The sequence below is a fragment of the Mirounga leonina genome, unplaced genomic scaffold, assembly GCF_011800145.1.
Source record: "Mirounga leonina isolate KUSES-001 unplaced genomic scaffold, KU_Mleo_1.0 Mir_101609, whole genome shotgun sequence".
In the NCBI taxonomy this organism is placed as follows: Eukaryota; Metazoa; Chordata; class Mammalia; order Carnivora; family Phocidae; genus Mirounga; species Mirounga leonina.
The window spans coordinates 8347982-8365308 of record NW_023270164.1 but is presented as its reverse complement, the minus strand read 5'-3'; the positions used below and the strand labels follow the sequence as shown (position 1 = coordinate 8365308).

At 41.2% G+C, this 17327-nt stretch overlaps 1 protein-coding gene across 1 annotated transcript in view; it reads right to left on the bottom strand.

Annotated features, from left to right (window-relative positions):
* The window catches only part of MAOA (monoamine oxidase A), a 69756-nt gene that overhangs the window by 30200 nt on the left and 22229 nt on the right, over window positions 1–17327 (bottom strand). Inside the window, exon 3 of the mRNA XM_035003353.1 lies at window positions 9191–9328. Within this exon, the coding sequence (XP_034859244.1) occupies window positions 9191–9328 (138 nt within the window). The remainder of the gene's footprint in view (window positions 1–9190; window positions 9329–17327) is intronic.

Here is a 17327-nt window from a genome sequence, read left to right as displayed (position 1 = left end):
TAAGTGAGTGCATTCAGCTTGTGTATCCCAGTGACTGGGCAGGGGCAGTCCTGCCGTTCTACTGCGTGGAGTTACTCCAGCGGGGGCTCCCGTGATCATGGTGGTGGAGACATGGGAGGGGGAGGGGGCCAGGAGTCACTAGAGCCTTAGCACCGTCTTCCCCACATTTGAACATCAGAGGATTTTTAAAAAAATCTACCAACTGGGAAAAGTCACAGATACTCGGGACTACTTTGGCCCCAATAATTATGTAGGTTAGTGACTGTGCCCACATCTGTGCCTCTGAGTCAACTTTTATGACCCCTGCTGGGCAGCAAGTGTGGGCCAGTGGTGATTTCTTCCCATCGTCTCGGAAGCCTGAGGTTTTTTTCTGAGACATTTATCTGCTGGATATGGCTCTGCAAACTAGGCCACTGGGTACTTGGGCAAACACACAAAATTAAATCTCAGCCTGAGGTTCCCAGTGTATCATTTGAGTCTGACAAATTACACGAGGGCTGTCAGAATAAAAGGAAATGGACTAGTAGTTTAGGAATCGATCCCTCTGTTTGAAAAACCTGACATGAGAAATGGCCTTTAAATGGAAAGGACTCATTTCCACAGCTTTTGGGATCAAAGTAGTCATTACATTTAACTATAATTAACATTCACATTTTTCTGCCATTCCACCTAGAATTTTCTTCTTCTGGTTGCATGAGACCCCGAACACAAAGCAAACAACAAAAGGAAGTGTTATGAAAACAGTACTGGACTGCTCAAATGGAAGGTATCCACATTATGATCATTATTTGTCTCTTCAGTTTCAAGGTCTGTGTTTGCTAAGGTCAGTTATCAACTAGGCTTTCACATCTGTCTGTCTCTCTTTCTCTCTCACGCACACACTTCTGTAGGACCTTGAACCAAATACTTGCATTCTTACAATTTTCTCCCATCTCTAAAGTAAGGAAAACTGCCACTTACTAAAACTCTGTGGTCCACCCGGTTTTCCAAAGGTATTCGTTCAATGAGCTTGACACAGAAGTGAAAAAGCTTAGAGTCCAGGCCTGAAATAGAGGGCTACATATGACAGCATCGATCCCGTTAAATGGCAGGACAGGGCAACGACAGCAAAGACTTTCTAGTTGGGTCAGCATGTGCTCATGGGACACGAGAACTTCCCTTCTTCAGGAAGTGCCCAGAATGCACCAGGTATGGGATTTATAAGGACGTTCAAGGGTGTTTCAGTTTCAGCTGTTAGAAGGCTACTCTACAAAAGTTTGACACTTCAGGACCAATGATTAAGTCTTTGGGCTAGGATAGTGGGTGCATGCTCTGGGGTAAAGTGGGGGCTGCAGAGGGGGGAATGGGGAGGAAGGAGAAATAGTGATGAAGTAGAAAGTAGGGGGAGGAAAAAAGGAGAGTCTGACCTCAAACTGGCAACATTTAACCTGAAAGCTCAGAACCTCTAGCAGTTGGGCTATCATGGAGACTAGAGCAGTTTCTCTTGAGGAAGCTTCATTCCACCGACAAGGTTCTTTTTGCCATTAACTGCAACACCGAGGCCCCACTTGAGGAGGTGACAGCAAAGTGCCACAGCCTAAGAAAAATCCTTCGTGTCTGACCGAATCCCCTTTCTACACTGCCATGGAAAGCCAGTTCACTGAGTCACAGAGGCCGACTCTAGACCACTTCTCAATGAATGCTTAGAAAAGGAATGCTGTAATGAACTGGCCTCTATTAAAAATGAATAGCAAGAAGATGAAAAGAGTTCTGTAAACAGATGATGGGTGCACAATCATGCGAATGTACCTAATGTCGCTGAATTGTACACCTAATGGTTAAGAAGATAAATTTTTTTTTAAGATTTTATTTATTTATTTGACACAGAGAGACACAGCGAGAGAGGGAACACAAGCAGGGGGAGCGGGAGAGGGAGAAGCAGGCTCCCCACTGAGCAGGGAGCCCGATGCGGGGCTCGATCCCAGGACCCTGGGATCATGACCTGAGCTGAAGGCAGACGCTTAACAACTGAGCCACCCAGGCGCCCCAAGAAGATAAATTTTTATGTTATGTGTATTTTACCACAGTTTTTTTTTTTTTTTTTTGAGCGAGTGCACGCACACATGTGGGGCCGGGAGGAGCAGAGGGAGAGAGAGAATCTTAAGGAGGTTCCATGCTCAGCATTGAGCCTGATGCGGGGCTTGATCCCATTACCCCGAGATCATGACCTGAGCCGAAATTAAGAGTCAGACGCTTAACGGACTGAGCCACCCAGGCGCCCCCCCGCCAATTTTTTTAAAAAGAAAAGAAAAAAAAAAAAAACAGAAGGAAAAAAAATCAATTAACCTGACTTTTCTATTTATTGGGCTGTCACTTCAACCAAGTAGAAGCTTTATGATCTACAAACTAAATGGGAGATTTCTCCCTGAAAATTTATAGGAAGAAGAAAGGAGGCTTTGAGAGAAAATGGCTAATGCTGACCTGGCTTTCTAAACAGTACAAGGCTTTAAGAGTAATTTCTTTCATTACACTTTCCTGTAAACACAAGAAATAAATGAAAAAAAAAGAGAAAGAAATGAAGTCTTTTTAAAATGGAGTGGAAAAGAATGGAAGCTACCAAAAACTATTTTTTTACAAGCGACGTCCATGTATCTTTTTACTAAATACTTGATAGATCAAGGTGAGAATATATGAACGTGTTTAGTCTCTCTGCTTTAAAAAACCCATGTATAACTGTAATTTAGAGAAGAAAGCAAATAATCCCTCTTGTATTACTTCATTTCTATGATCAAACAGAATTTATTATGAGCACCTGCCCATTTACCACGTGCCTGTTCTTACCTAATTGTGTTTTTTCATCTCTACCCTGACTTATACAAATTATTTTAAATCCTTTCTCTCTTTTTCTTTTTTTTTTTTTTAAAGCTTCATTTATTTTTAGAGGGTGGGGAAGGGCAGAGGGAGAAGGAAAGAGGATCTTCAAGCAGACGCCCCACAGAGCGCAGAGCCCGATGCAGGGCTCGATCCCACGACCTATGAGATCATGCCCTGAGCCGAAATCAAGAGTCAGATGCTCAACCAACTGAGCCATCCAGGTGCCCCACTTTTTTCCCTTTTTATTCTTTTTTTTTTCTTTTTAAACCAGGGAGGACATAAAATAAGATACTCTTATGTCAATCATACTTTGACTAATGAGTTCACATAAATCACTTAACAAAAAGAATATATAGCCAGCAATTCCAAACCATGCCCGAGACCCCTAGACTTAGTAGTTTAATACAGTAATAGAACCCATCTGTGGGTCGCTCTGCTCAGTGGGGAGCCTGCTTCTCCCTCTCAAATAAATAAAATCTTAAACAAAAAGAAGAAAGAAAAAGGAAATCAAGCACTTCTTCCTTCCTCTCCAAGACTTAGCATTGCAAAATTTAACAAAAAGTCTCCACAACTCCATTTAACGTACTCATAAAATAATCGTAATGATGGTGCATCTAATTTACTAATGCAAGTAATGGATCAACCAACCCAAGCCTGCTGTGCCTAACTGGGGTGGCCTGGGGGTTCCTCGGCAGTCAGGCACTCACTGAAGGCCAGAGGGACTCCAGATTCATGGCTCAGGGTGTGAGAGAAGAAGCCACCCTGGTGAATGGCACCACATATGGCTCCCAGTGCCTGTGTCCACAGGAGGCCGCGTCCACAGGAGCCCCTACTGCCTCAGTGGCATGTTAGGAGTCCAGAACCCTTAGGGGTAAGGTGATTTTTATCATACCTCACAGCAGTTTCCTAAAGGGATTTACAAGTTGACGTTCTCCCTGTGGAATAAGAAACGATGTGACATAACCCACAGAGCCCTGGGCTCAAGACCTGGAAAGCCTTACTTTGGCACCTAAGCTTTCTGAGCCTCAGTTTTCTCATCTATAAGAGGGGAGGACATGCTTATTACCTCATAGGATCACTCAAATTAGATGACAATACAGATGGAAGACAATACCTATGCATGGAGTGAGGAGGGATGGACGTAAGTGATTAAAAGAAAGGAGACGAAGACGCAACAAGCAACATCCCTACAAGAGCTGAACACCTTTGGTTTCTTGCCTTTCCTACTGAGCAGACTTAAAAGTGAAAGCAGAACTTTCTTTGAACACAAAAGATACACCTTCTGTGAGTTGGTATGGAAAGGTGTTGAAAGCAGCTTAAAAATACATGTCCCTAATCCCAAGGAAACACTATTACAAAGTAAGGGGTCAAAGACGCAGTTATTTCTGGCAAGCATTAAGACAAACTAAGAAAAAATAAATCCCCTGCTTTCAACACGGCCTGCTGGCTAAAACAGAGTTCACCTCTTAGCAACAACAAAAAAATTTTTACTTAGTATTCCAGAGCACACACATTCTGAAAAGCCTTTTGATTTCAGTCGTTGGCATAGAAACCTCAAGTAAACGGCTGTGGGAAGAACAGAACCCATACTAGGAAAACTTGCTTGGTGAGCTGTTACTATCAGGAAAGCCTATGTTGTTTTAAATAATTTTTCATCACACCATTCTCTAAAAAGAAATGTGTGGTATGTATTTATAGTCTCCCTTTTTATTTAGGGTGTGAAAGCAGGGAGAAAGTGGGAATGCATAAATGTGTCAATTTCTCCCGCAGAGCAGCGCCTGCAAAATGCCTTGCTCCATCTCTGGAGGCAGTGTTCTCCCTCTCTACAGCATTTCTTCATTATTAAGATCTGGAAGATCCCATTAAAAGAAAAAAGGGGGGGCACCTGGGTGGCTCAGTCAGTTGAGCATCTGCCTTCGGCTTGGGTCATGATCTCGGGATCCTGGGGATCCTGGGATCAAGCTCCGTATTGGTCGCTCTGCTCAGTGGGGAGCCTGCTTCTCCCTCTCAAATAAATAAATAAAATCTTTAAAAAAAAGAAGAAAGAAAAAGGAAATCAAGCACTTCTTCCTCCCTCTCCAAGACTTAGCATTGCAAAATTTAACAAAAAGTCTCCACAACTCCATTTAACGTACTCATAAAATAATTGTAATGATGATGCATCTAATTTACTAATGCAAGTAATGGATCAACCAACCCAAGAAGCACTCAAGTTCATCTGCTTCCCTTACACCATCCAAAGGAAAAGAAGACATAAAGAGAATGTTTCAAACACACCTAGCTGATGCCACTTCAAATCTACCTTTTAGGGTAAAGACAACATGGTTAATTTAATTTCACAAATCAGATATAATCTCCTAAACAGACCCGTTTCCAATTCACCACATTCATAAGACCCGTTCAAAAACCTATTCTATAAGAATCAGGATCTTCGGGGTGCCTGGGTGGCTCAGTCGTTAAGCGTCTGCCTTCGGCTCAGGTCATGATCCCAGGGTCCTGGGATCGAGCCCCGCATCGGGCTCCCTGCTCAGTGGGGAGCCTGCTTCTCCCTCTCCTCCCCGCTCAGTGTTCTCATTTGCTATCTCTGTCTCTGGCTCTCAAATAAATAAATAAAATCTTCAAAAAAAAAAATTAAAAAAAAAAAAAAAAAGAATCAGGATCTTCTATAGCGCCTGGCCAGCTCAGTGGATACAGCATGTGATTCTCGATCTCAGGGTTGTGAGTTCGAGCCTCACATCGGATGTAGAGATTACTAAAAAAACAAAACAAAACAAAAAAAAGAACTGAAGAAAAAAGAATCAGAATCTACTAAACCAGAATTAGAACAGGTATTCTATTCGCAAGATCCATGAAGGATACAGGCAGAAATGTTAGCTAATGGTAAGCTCCACGCAAGCAGAAACTTCGATCATGTGTCCACCGTTTCCAGCCTAGAACAATTATCTTGTACAGAGAAGACTATACAGTAACTACTTATTGAACTAATGAATGAATTTGGCAATAATGACGTGAACCTTCTGTGAATGAAGTAGATAGACGTGGTCTCCCTGGTAAGGGAGAGGGTGCAAAATACCACTGGTCTAGCCCCATTGCTCAGCTCAGAGGCTCAGGCTTGGAACTCCATGCTGTCGTGTCAAAATTTGCACTGTCAACACGATCAACCAAAGGTCGTGAATAATTCTTTGGTGAATACTAAAAATCATCCTGGAACACACTGAAACTGGATGCACTACAGTCTGCTGTCAGAAGAGATAATTGAGGCATTCTTTAAGGCTGCACCCTGGGAGCATTTAAAAGCTGAAGCAACCTGGACCATCACGAATATGGCTTGGTTTTAACTAGACAATGGCAATCTTCTGGTGATGCACCCACCACCATTTTGGTGTTACTTACTGAAAAGAATGCACTGTGGGAGATTACAGAAGCTGGGGTTGTCAGGAGAGCCGATGCAGAGAGCGTCACAAAGATAATTTGCATTATTAACCCAATGCACTATGGTGACGGGAAAAAGTCCCTTTATTCCCCACTCCCCCAGAAGTGGACAGAACAGTGAGGGTTGAGATATTTTTAAATAAGTGGAGTTATTTTTTGCTATATGGTTTATTAATAATCTTACATGGAATATAAAATTTCCCTGTTAAGAAAAAAAAAAAAAGAAGAAGAAGAAGAAGGTAGCGGGAGGGGAAGAATGAAGTGGGGGAAATCGGAGGGGTAGACGAACCATGAGAGACGATGGACTCTGAAAAACAAACAGGGTTCTGGAGGGGAGGGGGGTGGGAGGATGGGTTAGCCTGGTGGTGGGTATTGAGGAGGGCACTTTCTGCATGGAGCACTGGGTGTTATGCACAAACAATGAATCATGGAACACTACATCTAAAACTAATGATGTAATGTATGGGGATTAACATAAGAATAAAAAAAAGTTATAAAAAACTTAAAAAAAAAGATAAATAAATAAAATTTCCCTAATCTGTCCTCCACATTTTACAGCTTCCTGGTCATTATAAAAACATCCACCACACCGAGTATTTCTCACTGCAGAAATGATATGATTTATTAGAAACACTAGCAGAAAGGCACTCATTCAGGTAAAATAAATTAACCTCTAACTGACCCACTACTGTTTTACCTTAACATTGATGTCTAACTTGGGGGGAGAATATGTGTTCTTTGGCAGGTTAAAGTATATGAGAGGATGGTTTAATAGTATTTCTAGAATCCATCTTTTCTTTAGATGAGATTATGTCTTAAATGAAAAGAATGGTGTTTAGTTTAGCCCCTTCAATATGTGCTTATTTGTAAGTCAGTCCTAAAATTCATGAACAGTAGGAGCTCAGGGGGTAGGCAGACCATTACTAGTTTCATAGCCTTGTCAAGTTGCTTTACTTCTCTGAACCACAGCTTTCTCCTCTGTAAAATGGGGACAATCGTACCTGCCTAACAAGGTGGATGTAATGAGTTCGTGCATAAAAAAAGGACTTTGTTGTTTACTATGAGCCTCCAGGGAAAATAAAAATCTCTCAGCTCTTGAATGTTAGAGAAGAAGAGATTAGAAGCATGAGTCTGCTCAGATTCCAGGACAATCATCAGACTCATTTGCTTCCCAGTTGGACTGGAGAGTGAATTTACATGACCGTTTGTTTAATTAGTAGTTGAGTGCGAATACGTTACATATGCTAATACACGTAAAAGTGCTCAGTAAATGTTAGTTGCTATCATTCTCAGTGTTGTTATTATTAACTAGTCCAGGGAAACACCATGCCGTGCAGAAAAGAGAAAGTGGGGAAGCAAAGGGGTTTTTCCCTTTGTGATCATGAAGCCCATGGAAGTTAGAGTTCATCAACACTTCGTATAATTTTTTTACTTTTATACTTTCTTCATTCCTCCCTGGATTTCTGAACTTAGTTTTGCCAGACTCTTCCCCCAAGCATCCCAAACCATCCCAAACCAGCTATCAGAAATTCCCCAAATTTCCCTGATTGTGCATCAGTGTGCATACCCTCACAAGTCCCTTCAACTCCAAACTCCAGAAGTCCCCCGCGGGTCTGGAGCCTGACTGCCTGGGGGAGTGCTGGTGAGAAGTGATGTGGCTACTGGTGTGGAATCCTGGCATTAGAATGAGTAAATGAGGGGCGCCTGGGTGGCACAGTTGGTTAAGTGTCTGACTCTTGGTTTTGGCTCAGGTGGTGATCTCAGGGTCGTGGGATCGAGCCCCGCATCCGGCTCCCCGCTCAGCGCTGAGTCTGCTTAAGACTCTCTCTCTGTCCCTCTCCCTGTGCCCTCTCCTCCTGTGCTCGGTCTCTCAAATAAATACATAAATGTTTAAATAAAAGAATGAGTAAATGAGCCCTGCCCGTGTAGTTCCAGGAAGTGGGCTGCACTGGCAGATCGGAGAACTTGACCTCTCAAGGCACATCTCCAGACTCCAGCTGCTCCATGTTTGGCTTCAGTAAGAAAGAATAACACTGGCAACAGCTGCTGTTTCTTGCGTGGAAATCAGCAGAGTTTAAACAATCTCGTTTCAACAGTATGAAACGGCACAACCCGGCTAGACTCCCCAGGAGTCAAGGCCCGATACAGAGGAAATTCTCAAAGTGTGCAGAGAAGCATCAGGTAAGAATGAGAATGAATAACCTGTTCAGTCTTAAGAAGTAGCCTCAGGGGGCGCCTGGGTGGCTCAGTCGGTTAAGCATCTGCCTTTGGCTCAGGTCATGATCCCAGGGTCCTGGGATCGAGCCCCGCATCGGGCTCCCTGCTCAGCAGGAAGCCTGCTTCTCCCTCTCCCACTCCCCCTGCTTGTGTTGCCTCTCTCGCTGTCTCTCTCTCTGTCAAATAAATAAATAAAATCTTAAAAAAAAAAAAAAAAAGAAGTAGTAGCCTCAGACTCGTGTTCCTTGGGGCCTTAGAATTGCCTCATAGGCGCTTGGGGGGCTGCCTGGGGCTCTGTGTGTGTGTGTGTGTGTGTGTATGACTCGTGCTCCCCCCCCGCCCACCGCACTCTTCATAAAGGGTGGAGAGGAAAAAAAAAAAATGCTGAGAGCCTCCTACCCCTACTCCAGTTGGACTGGGGGTGAGGGTGCAGCCTTCAAGGGCTACAGTGGGTGATGCAGAAGAGGGCCAAGCCGAGGCCTGACCCCTGGCAGAGATTCCCAGAGTCCACAAGGATGTTTTAAAAAGAAAAAGAAAAAAAAAAAAAGAAAACATGGAATACTACTGTAAAGCTGAGAGCCTATTGGTACAATTGCTTTGAGAAAAAAACAACTAAAAACAAAACCAAATGTTTTCCCGAATACAGTGCTCTCTCCCACTGGTCACTTGAGTCAAACGTCAGACTTACCTTGACATATTGAACAAGACGCTCATTTACGTTCACTTTGTAAGTCTCTAGACCCAGCTCCTTAGATAACCGTAAGATTCTGTTCTGGGTTGGCCCCACATAAGCCCCGCCAACATCTACGTAATCGACATGTTCATTCTGCAGAAAGAGGAAAAGTGGCCAGAAGACTTCAGTTAAAACTCAGGGGAAAAAAAAAAAAAAAGCTTCTATGTCTCACGTAAAGACAAAAACATTTATTTTTTACAACCTACATGTGCCTTACTTCTCTTTTATAAAGTGCAACTGGAAACAGCAACTTTCTCCTCCACCCAAGGATCGGGCACAACCCTGTATGACACTCATCACAAAGGGATCCCATTTGTATAGTTACTGGTGAGGCCAATTCGACAATAACATGTGTCACGAATAAAGAATGCTGTAGTACATTCTGCTGATCTAGATCCTTTTCAAAGCAATTAGGTTTTTATGTATGCTTTTCTTTGGGGTTGTTGCTGTAGGCCTAATTCTCCGATTTCTAACAGATGAAGTTTTAAATCAGCCCACACTGATGGGCTCTTGATCTTTTTTTTTTTTTTTAAGATTTTATTTATTTGACAGAGAGAGAGAGACAGCTAGAGAGGGAACACAAGCAGGGGGAGTGGGAGAGGGAGAAGCAGGCTTCCCGCGGAGCAGGGAGCCAGATGCGATGCGGGGCTCGATCCCAGGACCCTGGGACCATGACCTGAGCCGAAGGCAGACGCTTAACGACTGAGCCACCCAGGCGCCCTGCTCTTGATCTTATTTTAAAATAGTAGCTGGGGGGGCACTGGGTGGCTGAGTCAGTTAAGCGTCTGCCTTGGGCTCAGATCATGATCCTGGGTCTCCTGCTCAGTGGGGAGCCTGCCTCTCCCTTACCCTCTGCCTTACCCCCTGCTCGTGCTCTCTCTCTCTCTGTCAAATAACTAAATAAAATCCTTAAAAAAATAAAAAATAAAATAAAATACTAGCTGGGAAGAATATATCATAGGAAAAGCTACACAAAGCTATAAAAAGATTCATATACCTAACAAATTATTTTATAAATATACAAACCTTCCATCGTAAACTGAAATTTACTTTCCCCTCTTATGTGCAATTCTACATTTTCTCCAGCTTTTTTATGAACACATTTCCTGGTAATTTAATCAACAGATTGAATATTGGTGACTTACATCTCCTTCATGTGTTTGTAATAACTTCTTTTGGGTCTGTTTCTATTTTGTTGTTTATACCCATTTTCATCCATGTTGCCTTTCCTCCTTGTTTGCCTGATTATTCTGTACTGAGTACCACTCATTGAATTTGAAAAAATACAAAATAATTTGAATCCTAGGAGGATGATATCTTTCTCAGAGAGGATTTCTGTCTGCTTCTGCCAGCACCTGGGGGCCCTTTTATAATACCAGATAACTTTATTGCATTTCCTGTGCCTGGGATGATTTGAAGCTGGGCTGAAATGCACACGTGCTCTGGTCTTCTTACAGTTCACCCTTGGTCCAAGGACACAGGCCAACCCAAAACATGAGGACTTTACCAATACCTCCCTCCATTTGCACACACTTTGGGGGGCTCTGGACTTGACCCTCAATTGCTCTAGCTCTGGATGACTTTTGAAAGGCCTACTCAGCCTCTCACTTGCTTCTTCGGTGGTCAGTAAACTCCCCCTCCCCATCCCAACTTCCAGGGGAAAAGTAGGTCGATCCTTTCCTGATGATGGCCCAGTGATTCTTCACTACATTCTTAGTTCTCTGATGCTTTGAAGATTTGTGTGTATGTGTGTGTACGTGCAATTTGTCCAATCTCTCTGCATTTAGTAGGAGGGTTGGGACAATTCACTGAAAGTGTTATTTCTAGAAAACTGATTGTCTAGTATTATTCAACTTGCCTTCCTGGCAAAACACAACCTGATATTATCTTTCTATTGCAGGATATGCTTTGCTAACAATTTACTTAGGATTTTTTAGCCAAGTTCATGAGTGAAATTGAGATTCTCCTCTCTTCTACAACCCTTGTCTATCTTTTGCATTAGAGTATTGCTAATCTCATAAATCAGTGATCATACTTTCTTCTATTCTTTGGAACTGTTTGTATATAAATAGAATGATTTATTCTTTAAACACTGGGTAGAATATAACTCCAGAGCCATCTAGGCTTGCTGTTTTCATTGTGGAAAAATCTTAAACTATGAGATATGATTTACTTCGAGGCTAAAACACGACCCATATTTTCTATTTCTCTTTAAATCAGTGTTAATTTTGATAAACATATTTTTCCTTATACATTTCGTGTATGTTTCAAAACTACTGGTTTAAAGTTCATGACATCCTTTTTTCATTTAGTCTTTACTGAATCAGTAGTTATATCTACATTTTCATCCCTTTTATTGTTTATTTGAGATATCCCTTTTTTATTTTTCTTGAAAAACCTGACCAGACACTTCTCTATTTTTAGTCTCTTCAAAGAATCAACGTTTATCTCATTGATCCTCTTTATTGAATATTTATTTCCTGTATCATGGATATATGCTCTTTCACTCTCTCTTTTAGATTTATTATATTCTTAATTTTCTAACTCCTCACATGCTTAGTTCATTCATACTGAGCCTTTTTTTCTTTCCTAATGGAAGAATTTAGGCTATAAATCTTCCTCTAAGTTAATTGCTTTAACTACATACACAACTTTATTTTAATATTTCCATTGTGCAGTTTTAAGTATTTTCATGTTTCCATTACAATTTCTCTTTAGACTCGTGTTTCTAAAAACTTTGTTGGATTTTAACTTCTCCAGCTGGGATTTTTTTTTTAGTTATCTTTTTGTCATAACTGCATTGTGGTCAAAGAATGTGGTTTTTATGACAATTCTTGAGGCTCATGTTATGACCTAGCACATGATCAATTTTCAAAGACTTTCATATTTGCTTGAAAAAAAATGTAGTCTATAAAATGATATGCATGGTTTATACATGTCCATTAGAATGAGCTTAATTGTGCTCAGCCTTTTTTGTTTGCTTAATCTATTATTAACTTAGAAAATTATGTAAAAATCCCCCACTCCATTGGGCATTTATCTTTGATTCCTGTTAATTTTTGCTTTATATTTTGAGGCTATATTATTCACTGTATACAAGTTCAGAATGTATGTACTGACACATTTCAATGACATTTTTTTGTTCAAAGTTTACTTTGATATTAATATAGTTATAACAGCTTAGATTAGTATTTGTCTATCTCTTTTTCTTTCAGTTAGAGTTGTTAGTCTGAAAATTGTTTTCCTTTAATTGACAAATTTAGCATTTATATTTATCATTCCCTTTTAAGTGTTTTACTTCTTATTTTATTATGTCTTTTCAAATAGTTTTTCCCCTGATTTCTTTCCTTCTTTTGGAATGAGGGGTTTCTTCTTTTTTCTTTTTAAATTCTTTCTTGTACTTGTTTGGAAGTTAAACAGTCAGGCCTATTTCAGACGTTTTCCTAGCAATATTAACATGCATATTTAGGGGCGCCTGGCTGGCTCAGTCATTAAGCGTCTGCCTTCGGCTCAGGTCATGATCCCAGGGTCCTGGGATCCAGCCCCGCATCAGGCTCCCTGCTCAGCGGGAAGCCTGCTTCTCCCTCTCCCTCTCCCCCTGCTTGTGTTTCCTCTCTCGCTGTGTCTCTCTCTGTCAAATAAATAAATAAAATCTTAACATGCATATTTAATATAGTCTAAAGTTTATCAGTAGATTATCTTCCTACTGAAAAATACAAAAACCTTCATGCTTCAACTGTGATCACCTTTTTCCAATCTATAATTTATAAAAGTACTTGGTTCAGATTTGTCTCGAAACGAATCTGACATTACTTTGTTTTATTGTTTTGATGTTGCTGAATTGTATTTAAATATTTACCAACATCTTTGCTCACTGTCCCCTCTTGAATCTCAGACCTTTTATTTGTAATCTTTTTCCTTCTGCTTGAAGTACATTTTTCTTTATAATTTCCTCCAGTCTGGGTCCTAAAGTCTCTGTTTTTGTCAGTCTGGCAGAAAGATGGTTCAAGCAGGTAATGAATTCAGTTTAGCTCCTCTTTGTCTCAGAACATTAAAGATATCTTCTGGCATCTGTTTTTCTTGTCCAAGGGTCACTCATAAATTTAATTGTTGAAATTTTAAGAGTATGGATAATTTGCCTTTTTTGTTTTCAAAAAAAATAATTGCTTGTGAGATCTCTCTTCTTTGGTATACTGCAGCTTCTCTGTGCCTGGGTGAGAATTTCTTTCCATTTACCATGCATTGGACCTGATAGGTTTCCTCGTGTCTTCCAACAATGCTGGGAATCATCAGCTATTATTTTTTTATACCATCATCACTCTGTCTTTCATGTCTTAGCTGCCCGCCACCCCTGAAAACATACTTTCCAATCTCTGCTTCAGAACTGCATGCTAGACAGTTTTTCCAGATCTAGCAGTTCATTCGCTGTCTTCAGCTGTGTCTAATATACTGTTAAATCGGCCCGCTGACGTTTTTCATTTTAATTAGTATATTTTCATTTCTAGAAATTACTTTTTAATTTACTTGATTATTTTTAGTTTCTTTACCCTGCTCCTAGTTTTAAAAGCACTTCTTTAAAACATGCTGAACAGAAAAACCAAAGATTAAAAAATAAATTAATTTAAAATTTTGAAAATAAAACAAAATCATGTTTAACCATAATTTTTTACTCTTTGCATAATATGACTGTTAAAAATCTTTCTGGATCATATTTTTATGCTTATCCTTTTTCGGTGTCTTGTTTCCTTGTGCGCTTTTTCATTTTTAAGTATGAGTTACTTATTTTCTTTGGAACTTTTCCTGTATAAATGATTTGAGGCCTGGTTGGAAAGGATTTGAGTCTATTTCTGCTTTGGGGAATCACTTGTTTATTCAACAAATAGACTGTGCTCTCCTACAAGATGCCAGGTACTCTTCAAGGAGCTTCTGTTACATCAGCAAACAAACCAAAGATCCCTGCTCTGAAGGAACTTACATTCCATGGGAAGAGACCCATTGGGAATGAACCCCAAACATAATAACTAAGTATCTCAGAAGTTGATAAGAACAATGAAAAACAAAAAATTACAGTAGGATAAGGGTACTGAAATGGCAGAGGAGAAAAGGAGATTGCAGTTCAAAATACAATGGATATGTTGGCCCCCTTGAAGAGGTAATACTTGCATAAAGACTTGAAGAAAGTGAAGGAATTGTCCATATGCCAGGAGAAGAGCATTCCTGGCAGAAAGTACAGCCCGTGCAGACTCTAAGGTAGAGGGAGACTAGTGTGTTCAAGAAATAGGAGGCCAGTGTGGCTAGAACAGAGTGAGCAAGGAAAATAGAACTGGAGGGGCCCCCGGGTGGCTCAGTTGGTTAAGTGTCCGACTCTTGATTTCCGCTCAGGTCATGATCTCAGGGTTGTCGGAGCAAGCCCCGAGTTGGACTCTGTGCTGGTGTGGAGCCTTCTTGGGATTCGCTTTCCCTCTCTCTCCCCCTCTGCCCATCCCTCCCCTCAAAAAAAAAAAAAAAAAAGGAAAAGAGAACTGGAGATGAGGTTAGAGAGGTTATTTAGGGGGGCGGGTCACAGAAAGCTTCACAGGGCATTGTAAGGACACCAGCTTGGCCTCTGAGTGAGAAGGAAAGCCTCTGGAAGCTTTTGAGCGGAGACGTGCCAAGATCTGACTTAGGTTTGAAAGGCTCACTCTGGTTGCTGCACTAAGAGTAGATTCTAGGAGGCAAGGGTAAAAGCGGGGAAATCGGTTAGAAGGCCATTGTAGAAACGTGGCCTAGAGATGATGGTGGTTCCCGCCAGGTGGTAGCCAGTGCAGAGTGTTGAATTCTGGAGATATTTTGATGGCAGAGTGAACAGAATGAATGTGGAGCCCGAGAGTGCTGAGCGTGAATCTTGAGTTTTTTGGAGTTGCCATCTTTGATAGGGGGAAGGCTGCTGGAATGGTGGTCTTGATGGAGAAGATCAGAAGTTCAGGTTGGGTGGGTGAAATTTGAGATATCTGTTCAACCTCCAGGAGATCTGCAAATTTCTGATTCCCATGTCAAGGCAGCAGAGTATATTTTATTCAGCATTTTACTTATTCCCATGGGGAGCGTTAATCAGGGCTTCCATTCTGCCCTAATACCAGAAATGAGGTGTGCCTTTGACTTCTTTCACTGTCCCTTATATAATCCCTACCTTCTCTTTTACTAACCCTTGCTACTGTTCTCTAAACCTTCTCCAGCACCCTTTTTAAATATAAAACAAAACTGGAGTCAGTACTCCAATAAATTTCTAGACTTTAACAAAGACAGCAAGAAGACTCATGGGAATTTCCACACATGATGTCTCTAGAATACTGACACTATCTTTTAAAGCAAAGAATCCTGTGAAGTAGTAAAAAGTATGAGGCATTTTACAGAGTATTTCCTATTTTTACCACATGAATCATTACAATATTATTGACTATACTCCCTAGGTTGTACTTTTTAACCCTTTCAAGTGACTTACTTATTTTATAACTGGAAATTTGTACCTCTTAATTCCCTTTACCTATTTTGTCTACACCCCCCCCCCCCCAGGTACCTCCCCTCTGGAAACCACCAGTTTGTTCTCTGTACTTAGTCTGCTTCTGGTTTTGTTTGTTGTCTTTGTGTTCATTTGTTTTCTTTTTTTTTTTTTAAAGATTTTATTTATTTATTTGAGACAGAGAGAATGAGAGACAGAGAGCATGAGAGGGAGGAGAGTCAGAGGGAGAAGCAGACTCCCTGCCGAGCAGGGAGCCCAATGCGGGACTCGATCCCGGGACTCCAGGATCATGACCTGAGCCGAAGGCAGTCGCTTAACCAACTGAGCCACCCAGGCGCCCTCATTTGTTTTCTTTTACAGGATGTTTCTTTACAAAGGTGAAAGATTCTAAAGGAGGTGCCTCAGGCTCAGCATGACAATATCGGAACTGTAATACCATATTCTGCTGTATTGTGCCTCCATCTTGAAGGTCTTGATTTTGATCTTATTTCTCAGCCTCTGAAGAGGCCACAAACATGCAACTATGTTAGGAAACCAATACACCATTCCTGTGGTAGCCCTGAAGGCATTTTAACTTCATAAATTTGGTCCTGAAGAATGATAAAGGAACCACACTAAGGAAAAATTGGGAAGTTCTTTTTTTTTCTTTTTTAATTTATTTTAGGTAGGCTCCACACCCAACATGGGGCTTGAACTCATGACCCTGAGATCATGAGTCACATGCTCTAACAACTGAGCCAGCCAGGCATCCCTAAACATTTTATTTTTAAGCCATCTCTACACCCAATGTGGGGCTCGAACCCACAACCCCGAGATCAAGAGTCACACGCTCCACCAACCCAGCCAGCCAGGTGCCCCAAAAAATTGGGAAGTTCTGAACTCATCGGAGATCTCTCTGAATGGCTGCCAATGGCCCTTGTGTTTGGCAGTTAGGTCATGAATGAGAGCCTTTTCTTGAGCACACAAATAGAGTGTTTTAAAGGCTGGGGACCAACAGGACAAAACCAGACAGTTGCAGTGACTGGCAAGAGAGGAAGCATCTGTCTAATTAGAAGATGTATCAGACTTACAGCAAAATGTAATACCAAACTTAACATTTTGGTACTTAAAGATCCAGAGTAACTCTTAGGGCATCCCCACCCCAAATTATCCTGAGTGACGATGCTCTTAGAAGCAATTCTAACAGGGATGCCTGGGTGGCTCAGTCAGTTGAGCGACTGCCTTCAGCTTGGGTCAGGATCCTGGAGTTCTGAGATTGAGCCCCACGTCGGGCTCCCTGCTCAGCGGGGAGCCTGCTTCTCCCTCTGCCCTTCCCTCTGCTCATTCTCTCTCTCTCAAATAAATAAAATCTTAAAAAATAAATTTTTAAAAAAAGGATACCCATTTAAAGAAAAAAGAAGCAATTCTAACAATATTCAATTCAGTTTCTTATGAAATACCATTTCTGTCCCTTTTTCGCAAAGCCCTTTTTTTCTTCTATTCATTTGAAATCTTATGAATGTTAAGTCCTAGTTTGTAAGCATTGCAAAGTGCATTTCAAAGTTCCTTCCTCATATACCTAAGGAGTTACAGTATCATGCTCAATACACAATA